This window comes from Nansenia antarctica, assembly GCF_963989245.1.
Source record: "Nansenia antarctica genome assembly, chromosome: 1".
Classification (NCBI taxonomy): Eukaryota; Metazoa; Chordata; class Actinopteri; order Argentiniformes; family Microstomatidae; genus Nansenia; species Nansenia antarctica.
The window spans coordinates 51,919,733-51,932,897 of record NC_137674.1 but is presented as its reverse complement, the minus strand read 5'-3'; the positions used below and the strand labels follow the sequence as shown (position 1 = coordinate 51,932,897).

General features: G+C 49.0%; 1 protein-coding gene across 1 annotated transcript in view; it reads left to right on the top strand.

Moving 5' to 3' along the window:
- The window catches only part of hectd1 (HECT domain containing 1), a 45,392-nt gene that overhangs the window by 22,324 nt on the left and 9,903 nt on the right, over positions 1-13,165 (top strand). Inside the window, exons 18-28 of the mRNA XM_080545482.1 lie at positions 98-192; positions 307-412; positions 537-671; positions 1,092-1,231; positions 1,624-1,947; positions 2,259-2,425; positions 4,947-5,123; positions 8,712-9,602; positions 10,757-10,978; positions 11,625-11,758; positions 12,513-12,669. Of these exons, the coding sequence (XP_080401608.1) occupies positions 98-192; positions 307-412; positions 537-671; positions 1,092-1,231; positions 1,624-1,947; positions 2,259-2,425; positions 4,947-5,123; positions 8,712-9,602; positions 10,757-10,978; positions 11,625-11,758; positions 12,513-12,669 (2,548 nt within the window). The remainder of the gene's footprint in view (positions 1-97; positions 193-306; positions 413-536; positions 672-1,091; positions 1,232-1,623; positions 1,948-2,258; positions 2,426-4,946; positions 5,124-8,711; positions 9,603-10,756; positions 10,979-11,624; positions 11,759-12,512; positions 12,670-13,165) is intronic.

Sequence of the window (13,165 nt, the reverse complement as noted above, 5' to 3'; positions counted from 1 at the left end):
GTTTTTCTCTTCTTATTTCTTCCTTTTCTTCGTTGACTTTAAGTCTCAAAGCGGCTAACTCACTCTTTTAACTGTTTTTATTAATTTTGTCTTCCAGAGTGTGGAACTTGACATGAAGCATGATTGTAAGCCATTGATGGAGAGGATAAATGTATTTAAAACGGCTTTCAGTGAAAACGAAGACGATGAAAGGTGCTAGCTCTAATCCGATATCTCAACTCTCGTACATATTGGTCTGATCTAGATCCGTGCAGTGTAGACGGTGTCTCAGTCAATGACCCCCCCCCAACCCCTTTTTCCCTGCAGCCGACCAGCCGTTGCCTTAATCCGTAAGCTACTAGCAGTCCTGGAGTCTATAGAACGGCTCCCCCTGCACCTCTATGACACCCCTGGGTCTACCTACAACCTGCAGGTATGTTTCCCCCTCCACAAGTCATGTCCTTTACAGTAACGAGCATAGTCATCAGTTCCGGATTCAGCGAAACTCAGTGTGTGTGCGTGTGTGTGTGTGTGTGTGTGTTTGTGTGTGTTTGTAGATCCTGACGAGGCGGTTGCGTTTCCGCCTGGAGCGAGCCCCCGGCGAGACGGCCCTGATCGACCGTACGGGCCGCATGCTGAAGATGGAGCCCCTGGCCACGGTGGAGTCACTGGAGCAGTACCTCCTCAAGATGGTGAGGTCTCACCTTGCCTCCCTCATCTCACTCCTCGGCAGGATTTCCTCCCGAAAGCTTTGTAGACTTAAGTCAGGGTGATGTTAGTGCTATGAAGTTTTGGGCATACTCACCCCAGATGTGTACTAGTGTTGTAGTAGTAGTTTTATTAGTGCTTCGCAGTCAGGGACCAGTTTACATTCACATAAACAACTTTTATGATGTTCTATAAAACTATAATATAGGCGAGTACAAAGAAAAACAAGAAAGCTCAAACTGCAACACAGTGTTTCTGCAGATGGGGGTCGTATTTGGTGGCTTGTAAACGTCGAAGGGGCTTTTCTTTTCTGTCTTTTTAAATTTTTATTTCACTCCTCTAATTTCATCTGTTCTCCTCCTCCGGTCGAGCTCGTTCCTAAACCCCCTCCCTCTCCCCCCCAGGTGGCCAAGCAGTGGTACGACTTTGACAGGGCCTCGTTCATCTTCGTCAGGAAGCTGCGTGAGGGCCAGACCTTCACCTTCAGACACCAGCACGACTTCGACGAGAACGGCATCGTCTACTGGATCGGCACCAACGCCAAGTAGGACGCCATTTTGCTGTTAACGACAACGTTTGCGGAAAATCTGAGATTTGAGTCACTTAACTAGGCTGTTGCTGACCAACACAGACCATTTCAGTTTATTTCCTGTTTTCCCCCACATCTGGTTACTTACTAATGCATTTTGTTGTGTTTTAAAGTCACATGAAAATACAAGCCTTTTTATTTTCCACCTAACTAGGCTTTTGTTCACCAACATTAAGTAACACTGTTGTCATGAAGGAAACAGATGTCTTAAATTTGTACACCTAACTAAGCTGCTGTAGACTAAACTAGACAGTTTGTAAGTGCATGTAGTTCTTCAGCATTCAAGTGCGCCGGTCTGTAGACATCCATGAAACCCACGCTAACGTACGGCTCCTCTGCCCCTCTAGGACCGCCTACGAGTGGGTCAACCCCGCCGCCTACGGCCTGGTGGTGGTGACGTCGTCCGAGGGCCGGAACCTCCCCTACGGCCGCCTGGAGGACATCCTGAGCAGGGACAGCTCGGCCCTCAACTGTCACACCAACGACGACAAGAACGCCTGGTTCGCCATCGACCTGGGCCTGTGGGTCATCCCCTCCGCCTACACGCTGCGCCACGCCCGGGGCTACGGACGCTCCGCCCTGAGGAACTGGGTGTTCCAGGTGTCCAAGGACGGACAGAACTGGATGACCCTCTACACGCACGTGGACGACTGCAGCCTCAACGAGCCCGGGTGAGGCTAGTCACATGTCCAGACGAGGCCTCTTCCTGGTGTGTGAATGGAGCTTTTTGCAGCCTGGAAATGTCTTGAAGGAGCCATTACTTTGACTCTAGTCTATAGAAGCGTATAGATAACGTTCCTCCTCTCTAGACCAGAGTCAAAGTAAGGGCTGCCTTCAAGACATTTTCACGCTGCAACAGGTCTCTCTGGGATAGATGATATCACAACAGACAAGACAGGGTCTTCCAGTGAGTCTTCCAGTGAGCGCGTGTCCCAGAGTCCTGTGTTCTCATTCCTCTGCTGTGTCTCTGTGTGCCGTGCAGATCTACGGCCACCTGGCCTCTGGACCCGTCCAAGGAGGAGAAGCAGGGCTGGAGACACATCCGCATCAAGCAGATGGGCAAGAACGCCAGCGGCCAGACCCACTACCTGTCTCTGTCTGGGCTGGAGATCTACGGCACAGTCAGCGGAGTGTGTGAGGACCAGCTGGGTAAGACACCCCGTCACTGCTGCTACCAGGGCGTGATCCAAAGATTCTCCCCTGGATGCTTTTAGAATCTCTTGAAAACACAAGACAATAACACACACAACTTGTATTTGAAACTGCATTCTAAACTTTAGAATGATGACTTGGTGGTATTTGATATTACGGACAAATACAGGGTTTAAAGTTCTCCGGCATGGTGCCGGATTTCCGGCGCGGGGGAATTTTTTTTTTTTTTTTTTTTTTAAATCACATGCTATTTCTTTACGTCGTAATTTAAAGAGTCATCTTCAGCAAAGAGACAGTTCCGCCTACCAATGGTATCACATTGCTCAAGCCAACCAACGACTTCTAGCCAATCGGAGGCAGAGTAGTGGGGCGGGCCTTAAGAAGTTTGAATGAGTGTAATGTGAGCTTGTAGAGACGTTCGCTTTTAGCAGCCCGCTATCTCGCTAACTTTAGTAAGAGTCTATTAAAATGGAAGCCAAGTTTCTATAAGACACAGCTATACTAGAACGAGGAGTAAGGAATAAATGGCGCTGGGCATGGATAGAGGAGAGTAGCAGGGTTTTTCCTGCATAGAGAACTATGAGGCGGCCGCCTCCGTCATAGCCGCCTCCAGCTCTCGACAAAACTCTGACAGTCGTATTTTCTACAAGCTTCATTTCTAACTGCAATTGCGGCATTGTGCCGACGTGGTGGCGGGGGCGCTGTTTCACAAATAAGTTAGCTTTCGTGTTTGCTAGCGAAATAGCTGATAGTTGATGTTGACTGCTCAAGGAGAATACATATTTGAAAGTACAGAATGCCTGAGAGCCTTATATTGCATTATATTACATTATATTTTGAATGGTCATCTGGTGCCTGAATATTGTGTTTTCCTTTACATATATAATGACATTTCCACCATAAATTGATGGAGAAAGGGCACAAATTGGTTCATATCAATTCACCAGAATGCAAGAAATTAAGTGTTTGATGCTCGTTTAAGGACCCCCAGACAGCCCCGCTTCATGGGTCCCCCCCGATGTCTAACACCACTGGTACCACCTCCGCCTCATTTTGAGCCAGGAAAAACCCTGAGTAGTGACTGGAAGCCTTATGGGACGTGGTGCCAAGAAGGAGAATATAAGTGATAGTGGCTTAATGAGTAATCAGTTTGTTCTTTTAAAGACATGTATATATTTTATTCTGTATTGTTATAGTGATAGTGGCTTAATAAGTGATGCAATCAGTTTGGCCTTTTAAAGACATCTAAATATATTATTTTATTTTGTATTGAGTATAAAACAGTATTATGAATGAATGGTCTTTATTGTGATTAATACAGTACAGGTACCATACAACGAAATTTAGGAGGGGGGGCTCCCCTGGTGCTTGGAAAAAGACTAAAAACACGAGGGCCAAGGGTAAAATAAAAAAGGGAAAAGAGCTGGTTTACATAAATAAAGGCTATGTACACTATCTACTATACTACTATACAATAAAACACTGTGCTGTACTCTATGCTATGCTATAAATATCCTAACTTTTCCTATATCTGAACCTTATGTACACAGGGGTTGTCATATTGCACATAGTATTGTTGCACATTCATTTAAAGTATTAATGCATTTTAACATTGAGACATATATTTTGTATTGACTATAAAATAGTATTAATGCATTTAAACATTGAGACAAGAAGCTGTCTTCTGTACCCGCTCTCTCAATATCTCAAACTGTGACCCCCCTCCCCAAGAAAAAGTTTCAGGCACAGGATTTTTTCCCACTTTAAGCCCTGCAAATACACTGTAGGTCTGTGCAACATCCAGATAGATCCTCAAATTCAGTTTTAGTACACATGAATCGATGTGTAGACAGTCCTCATGACTCCATTCCTCTCTCCCTGTCTTTCTACCTGTCTCTCTATATCCACCCCTGTCTCTCTCTCTCCCCCCCTGTCTCTCATCCCCCGTCTTTCTCTCTCCTCCCTGTCTCTCTCTCCCCCCTGTCTCTCTCTCTCTCCCCCCTTGTCTCTCCCCTCCTGTCTCTCATCCCCCGTCTCTCTCTCTCCCCCCTGTCTCTCGCTCTCTCCCCCCTGTCTCTCGCTCTCTCCCCCCTGTCTCTCTCTCTCTCCCCCCCTGTCTCTCTCTCTCCCCCCCTGTCTCTCTCTCTCCCCCCTGTCTCTCTCTCTCCCCCCCTGTCTCTCTCTCTCCCCCCCCTGTCTCTCTCCCCCCCTGTCTCTCCCCCCCCCCCCTGTCTCTCTCTCTCCCCCCCCCTGTCTCTCTCTCTCCTGTCTCTCTCTCTCCCCCCTGTCTCTCTCTCTCCCCCCCTGTCTCTCTCTCTCCCCCCCCTGTCTCTCTCCCCCCCTGTCTCTCCCCCCCCCCCCTGTCTCTCTCTCTCCCCCCCCCTGTCTCTCTCTCTCTCCCCCCCTGTCTCTCATCCCCTGTATCTCCCCCCCCCCTGTCTCTCATCCCCCGTCTCTCTCTCTCCCCCCGTCTCTCATCCCCCCCTGTCTCTAATCCCCTGTCTCTCTCTCTCCCCAGGTAAAGCGGTGAAGGAGGCTGAGGCCAACCTGCGCCGTCAGAGGCGTCTGTTCCGCTCCCAGGTGATGAAGTACATTGTCCCCGGGGCGCGTGTGGTACGAGGCATCGACTGGAAGTGGCGGGACCAGGACGGAAACCCCGCCGGGGAGGGCTCCGTGACCGGGGAGGCCCACAACGGTGAGACCCGCTGCCCCCGCGACCATAGACCTCACCCCCCTGTGTGTGTGTGTGTGTGTGTGTGGGGGGGGGGTGGTGCTGACCAGCCTGCATAAGAAAGCATTTTGTATAGAATTAAGAAAAGAAAAAAGAGAAATGTATTTTCAGGTGCTTATAGTACCGGGGGGTGAGTTTTCCCCCAAAAGCTTGGTAGCCCTAAGATCACCTTTCTGGTGTTCATGGCCTTCAATGGACCTAAGGAGACGCGAGGCTAGGATGCTCTTGGGAAAACTCAACCCCTGGTTGGTTGATGCATGTAGTAAGGCCTACAGCAAGACACAATGCAGAGCTTTACCAGGGAATCCCCCCATGGCAACCCCCAACACTATCATTATCACAGATCATTCTAGAGAGAGTCGTCGAGGTGGGGAGAGTTTGGGTTGGGATCACGTTTCCTCCCAAATTCTCTGAGCTAGCAGGAGGAACGGGCCTTTCCCAGGCTCTGCTCCAACCAGTAACAATGGAGTCATTGATCCAAATAAATTGTGAACATCAAGTGCATTTAAATGATTTCAAGGAGCCTTTTAGTATGAATGTATGTCCCTTTGACTAACTCTTGTAGAAAAGTATCCATTTTTTTTGGGGTGGGGGGGGGGGTGGGGGGGGGGGGGTTGGTGATCATGTCTGTGCTAACGTGTGCTCTCCTGGGGGGTGTTCCGTCAACGTAGCTAAAGGAAAATCCAGGCTTGTTTTTATAACTCTCCCGAGAGTTATCAAAATGGGCTGGATTTTTTGGGAAATCTCACGAGAGTTATCAAAATAAGCCTGGATTGTCCTTAAGCGACGTTGATGGAATACCCCCCTGGTCCTTAAACCCAATCAAAGCCACTATCTGTAGGAGACACTGTAGTAGAGAGGGTTTGTGGTACTACCTCTCTAACGGGCGAGGCAGCTGGCCTGCTGTCTGCTGCTCTCTGCTGCTCTCTCACTGTCTAACGCCTTCTGCTGTGTCAGGGGAGGCTGGCGGAGGTAGAAAACGGAGGACGGGCTCGTTGTAACGCATGGAACGGATTGAGGGACAGTATGGAACATCACCGTCTTCATTCCATGCTTAACGCGTTTGATACCGTTCCTCATTCCGTTCCATGCATCACAATAAGCCCGTCCTCCGATTTCTACCTCCACTAGCCTCCCCTGATATGAACGGTAGATTATAACCAAGAGCACTTCACAGATCTGATAGGCTAAGCACTGGCCCTCCTATTCAAATCAACATTCTGAATTCAATTTCTTCTATTTCTTTCTTACTTACATCAGTCTCGGGGGTGGGGGTTTGAGTCAAGGCTAGTGTGAAACTGCATTATGTGGTGCTCCCCCCCCCCCTCGCATGATAAAATACAAAGATCCTTGAAAAGGAACCAATCGACCGATGAATGCCAATATCTTTTAAAACCACTCTTTCATCATCCTCTATACTTGACTAAACCTACCGACTGTCCCCCCTCCTCCTCCATACCTCCTCCTAATACCTCTATTGTTATTAGTTTGCAATGTCGAGGTGCCCTTCCCCTCCCCTCTCCCTCTCCCCTGTACTCCCCCCAACCCCCCAGCTAACAGGTAACCTCTTCGTATTTGTATCAGCATCTCTCCTCTCCTCTGCCTTGCTGTGTAAACCTCTGGGCAGCCTTGTTGTTGTATTTAGTGTGTTTCTTAAAGGGAACCCTGGCTATTAAGACATGTAGGCCTTAATACGCTTTAATTGCCATCTCCTACTAAAATATGTTGGTAGAAAGACATGAAATATGTACACATCGCTACGAACGTCTAAACTGTATTTTAATAACATCACAACATGCTGAGAGAACATCAGCATGCTAAAAACACATAACTACACATCACTAGTCTAGTGATGTGTAGTTATGTGTTTTTAGCATGCTGATGTTCTCTAGTAGATCTAGTAGATGAACACACAGTTCTTGCTTTTGAACACAAGCTAAAACGTAAGTATGGTCACAAGTCATTTATCACTTACTGGTAGCCTCCGGCAAACGAGAACAGTGAATCCAATCCACAAATGACAAGTAGGATATTTAGTGATCATTAAACTGTTGTTTATTATATCGAGTGGGTACTTTAAAACTTCAAGTTGGTGTTATGAAAAAAAAAAAAAAAAACTAGATATTGTGAACAGACGCGCATCTTTAGGCAGTTGGGTTCGTCCACGCATCTTCCCACTGCTTTCTCCTCTTCTTATCAGTAGGAAAGCTGTGTACACTTACATCACTCCACTTGTTCACTTAAGACTGATAGTTACAACCAAACACACAATGTGGCATTGTATGTGGCACGTTATATCCAGGTCAGGAAAGATACCAGCGTAGCAACATTTACTAAAGTTTAACCATTTCACGTCACTACTGCGCGACTACAGTAATATGGCTGCCTCCATGGGTAAAAATATGTATGGATAAGAGCAATTGCGCGTCACCTCCCTGTCATCAGAACGATCACGCCCCCTTTTGGGTGGTAGAAGTGTAGAAGTTTGACTGGCGGTCAATGGAAATTTGTGGGCTTTGCTACTTTAATCCGATAAAATAAGAAAACCGTATTGCTTTTTAGATATTAGGAGCCCAAATCCGATGGCCAGTTAGACAAACTATTACCGGTATATAGTGTCGTTGCCGATCAATGATCGACGTCATCGGTTTTCGGCTCCTAATATCTAAAAAGCACTACGGTTTTCTTATTTTATCGGATTGAAGTAGCAAAGACCAGAAATTTCCAAGAAAATTTCCTTCTACACTTCTACCACCCAAAAAGGGGCGTGGACATGACGGGAGGGCAAAGTACCCGGATGCGTTGCTCTTATCTATTACAGATTGAGGATTTTTAACATAATGAACATATTTCATGTCTTTCTAATAACATATTTTAGTAGGAGATGGCAATTAGAGCGTATTAAGGCCTACATGTCTTAATAGCCAGGGTTCCCTAAAACCAGCCTTTTAACTAATTGTCTCCATCAATCAGCTAAATGCATGTTGATGTCACAATTTTCCAGCACTGAATGGACTCCATTGCAAGTGTATTTATATATATTTTTACACATTGACAAGAAATCTATTATATTCTTCAGTTCCTTACTTTTCTCCAAGTGGCTTTGAGCTTTGCATTTGCCAAATATTCTACTTTGCTTATTTGTCATTTTCTGTAACTCATGTTTTTCTATCTCATTGCTTCACCTGGACCAGAGTGATAGTTCGTATTGTTAAGATGTTTGGCACAAATATGACGCAAGTAGTAAAGAACCGTTTTGGCATAGGTACATAAAATATTTCAAGCTCCATGTATCCATCCTAGCCTGGTTCCAGATCTATATTAGCTTGAGCCAACTCCTAACAGCCAAAGGAGATGTCAAAGCACATCCAGGTCTGGGACCAGACAGTCTCACCTGTCGCAGGTCTGGGCCCAGGTCTCCCACCTGTAGCCAGCGGTGTTCTCCCCCTCCTATCTGGTCCAGTGTCAGGCTGAGATGCTGTCTTTGACTATGCTGCCGTCTCTGCTCTCTTGCTGGGTCTCTCACACACACCGTTCATATCCTCTTTCCAGGCTGGATTGATGTCACCTGGGATGCTGGTGGCTCAAACTCTTACCGTATGGGTGCTGAAGGGAAGTTTGACCTCAAGCTTGCTCCAGGGTACGACCCTGAGTCTGCGCCGTCACCCAAACCTGTCTCATCCACTGTTTCAGGCCCAGCAGCGCAGTCCTGGAGCAGCCTGGTGAAAAATAACTGTCCGGACAAAGGCGGCTCGTCGTCCTCCACGGCGGGGGCGGGCGGCGGGGCCAGCTCCTCCAGCAGGAAGGGCAGTAGCAGCTCCGTGTGTAGCGTGGCCAGCAGCAGCGATATCAGTCTGGGCTCGGCCAAGCTGGAGCGGAGGGCCGAGGGTCTGCTGGCAGAGCAGGGGGGGGTTCTGGGGATCGGCGGCGGCTCGGGCAGCATCGGAGCCCCCGGGGCCGAGGGACAGGAGCCCATCGTGGTGCTCTCCTCCTCCTCCGCCGAGGCAGGCTCGGCCTCCAGCACCAGCACGCTCACGGCCGCCGACGAGGAGCGGAAAGCCGGGGCGGACGGAGCCCAGAGGCAGGCCTCGGCCGACGCCGCCGCCGCCATCGCCGCCATCTCCATGGGCCTAGTCAGCGTGAGCTCGCCCGACGTCAGCTCCGTCTCCGAGTCCTCCAGCAAGGAGGCGGCGTCCCAGAGGCCCCTCTGCTCGGCCGCCAGCGCCCGCCTCTCGGTGAGCTCGCTGCTGGCGGCCGGCGCGCCCATGAGCTCCAGCGCTAGCGTGCCCAACCTATCGTCGCGCGAGGCCAGCCTGATGGAGTCGTTCGTGCGCCGGGCGCCCAACATGTCGCGCACCAACGCCACCAACAACATGAACCTGAGCCGCAGCAGCAGCGACAACAACACCAACACGCTGGGGCGCAACGTCATGAGCACCGCCAGTGAGTATCACGCCGCCGCCGCCGCAGCAGAAGGGCGTTCAGCGGACGCCCTCTGGCTTTAGCTCGTCAGGCTATCAGCCAGCCAGTGTGTAGCTGCTAGCCTGCTGCTACACGTTAGGAGCACCCTAGTTTCTAGGCTTTACCAGGCGTCTGCTAAATGCCATAAAACATACACAGTGTCCAGAGCTCAAACCCACGTCATGTCTTTAGGAACGCCCATTACCCTCTGTCTGCAGACCTGCAGCCATCAGGGCTCATAACACAGACCACAACCCAGCCAGCTCACTGCATTATGATCACATAGCCTAACTGCACATAAGAATATCGTCACCTTCTTAAAATAATGGCTTATGTGACTTTTTGAGGAAAATTATGTTTTTGCCTAAATATCATATATTCTAGATTTGGTTCAGTTTATTCTTACGCCATTATTTTCAGAAGGTGAGGAGGTGTGTTGTCACCAGGGGTAGTGGTGGTCTAGTGGATAGTGAGTTGGACTTGTGATCGGAAGGTTGTGAGTTCAAATCCCGCCTGAAACCACACCACTACTAGTGTGCCCTTGAGTAAGGCACTTAGCCCTCAGTTACTCCAGGGGGAATGTCCCTGTAATTCGTAATTGTAAGTCGCTTTGGATTAAAAGCGTCTGCTAAATGGCAAAATTAATTAATTAAAATTAACCATGCATTGACAGTAAAGGTGATTGTTATGGTAAAGTCTTGGCCACCACAGTGAACGTCACAGAGAATCAGCTGTCTCACCTAGCCACGTCACATAACCGCTGGCCGCGCTTTGTGTTGCTGGTTTGTTTTAGTTGCTCTAACATTTTTGTTGAGCTGGTGATGAGAGGCATTTCACATTTGCAGACAATCCGTTATTATTGGCATGTACCTGTTTTCTGGTTGATGTGAGTTGGAACGCGAACTGTCGGTACTCGGTATCGACACTGAAGGAGACCTGAACCCCTCCCTCCCCCTCAGAAGCTGCTTTGACATGAGGTCCAATGTGCCGAGCGAAAGCATGAGTAGTGGTTTGGTAGCGGAGCACGCTCTCAGAGTTGTCGTGGTAACAGTAGTCATTATTAATACCTGCCTCTCCTCCGTTTGCCTAGTCGGTCACTAACGGCATTTCTATGGTTTCTATGTGTTTGTTTGCAGCTTCTCCTCTCATGGGTGCGCAGAGCTTTCCTAACCTCACCACCACTGGTACAACCTCCACTGTTACCATGTCCACATCCATAGTAACCAGCAGCAATAACGTAGCCACGGCAACCACAGGGTTGTCGGTGGGCCAGTTGCTTAGCAACACCCTGACGACCAGCCTGACTTCCACGTCTAGCGAGAGCGACACAGGTCAGGAGGCAGAGTTCTCCCTCTATGGTAGGATATGACACAGCTCTGTACACGTCAGAGGGAGGCCGGCGGAGGTAGGGATCGGAGGACGGGCTGGTTGTAATGAATGGAATGAGGAAGGGTGTTTGATACCATTCTCCGTTCCATGTATTACCACGGTCCCGTCCTCCGATTTCTACCCCCACCGGCCTCCACTGATGCACATCATCTACACCTCCTCCTCCTCCTCTGCTTCAACTATTAACACATACCTGCGTAACACCTGACACACTAGTAGCCTCAGGTATTTACATTCACACTTCCTGAATTCCATGTCGACTCCTCATCTCTCCCACTCCTGTTGGTCTGATACGGTTGGAGAGGAGGGCCATGCAGGGGAGGCTGGCGGAGGTAGAAATCAGAGGACACGCTCGTTGTAACGCACGGAATAGAATCAGGAATGGCATTCCATGCGTTACAAAGAGCCTGTCCTGTGACTTTTTGCCTCCACCAGCTTTACCTGATATAAGCAGCATGGTGATATGTCCAGTTTCTCCTCTCCAATCCTCTCACATCTAACAGCTTTACTCAGAGAGTCGCCAGCGGTCGCTTTGGAATTCAGCCACTTAATTACACCCTGACGATCCGTGTCGTTTTTTTTCTCACTGACTCTCGTTTCCCCCCCCCCTGCCAGACTTCCTGGATAGCTGTCGTGCTAACACGCTATTGGCCGAGTTGGACGACGAGGAGGATCTCCCCGAGCCAGACGACGACGACGACGAGAACGAAGACGACAATCAGGAGGAGCAGGAGTATGAGGAAGTTCTGGTACGGTCCAGGGGTAACCTTGGTTTCCACATACATTTTAATAGGGTAAAAAGCTGTTGCACTTTCTCTTCCTCGCATATATGTGTATGTATATGTTGATTGCATGCACCCCCCCCCCCCCCCTCTTTAAGTTGCCTGGAACCCCCCCCCTCTCCTTTTGTTTTTAAGTTGGTCTCGTCCTTTCTGTGATTTGTGAGACGCTTGATATGTGTTTGTGTTTTCTTTTCTTTTGTTTCTCCTGAAAAGCTCAGGAATCTCTGTTTCCTGTTGGTAACAGTTCATTTGGGTAGTCCCCTTTATCCATGGTTTATAGATGGTGAACTAACTCTGCTCTCTCTAGCCATGGCCTTAATGCTGACACAAGAACATTCTAGCCTGGCCGTGACCCTCACACAAAATGATTCCTCATCAAGTTGATCATTTGTTGGATTTGAGGTTTGAACATCTGGTCACAGTATTTCAAAACTTTTCGTCTGAATCAGAATAATCAGATCTCTGGCTGATTTCCACCACTGAGAATGTGCCAGATACATGTCATCCTAGATCGCCTTCTAGATCCTTCTGATCCAGATTAAATGTGTTGACGTCCTGGGGCCAGGAGACCATCTCCAGGGGCCTGCCCATATGAAACCTCCCTCTGTTTCATGTTTCATTGTTATTAATACTACCCTGGCCCAGCCATCAGAGTAGTAACAGTGTGTGTGTGTGTGTGTGCGTGTGTGTGTGTGTGTGTGTGTGTGTGTGTGTGTCTCAGGAGGAAGAGGAGTATGAAACCAAAGGAGGAAGGCGTAGGACCTGGGATGACGACTTTGTCCTGAAGCGTCAGTTCTCTGCTCTGGTCCCGGCATTCGACCCCCGGCCCGGCAGGACCAACGTCCAGCAGACCACGGACCTGGAGATACCTCCCCCAGGTACACACTCACACAGAGGTACATACACACACACACTCACACACTGACCTGGAGATACCTCCCCCAGGTACACACTCACACAGAGGTACATACACACACACACACACACACACACTGACCTGGAGATACCTCCTCCAGGTACACACTCACACAGAGGTACATACACACACACTCACACACTGACCTGGAGATACCTCCCCCAGGTACACACTCACACAGAGGTACATACACACACACACACACACACACACTGACCTGGAGATACCTCCCCCAGGTACACACTCACACAGAGGTACATATACACACACACACACACTACTGGAGATACCTCCCCCAGGTACACACTCACACAGAGGTACATACATACACACACACACACACTACGGAGATACCTCCCCCAGGTACACACTCACACAGAGGTACATACACACACACAGACTACGGAGATACCTCCCCCAGGTACACACTCACACAGAGGTACATACACACACACACA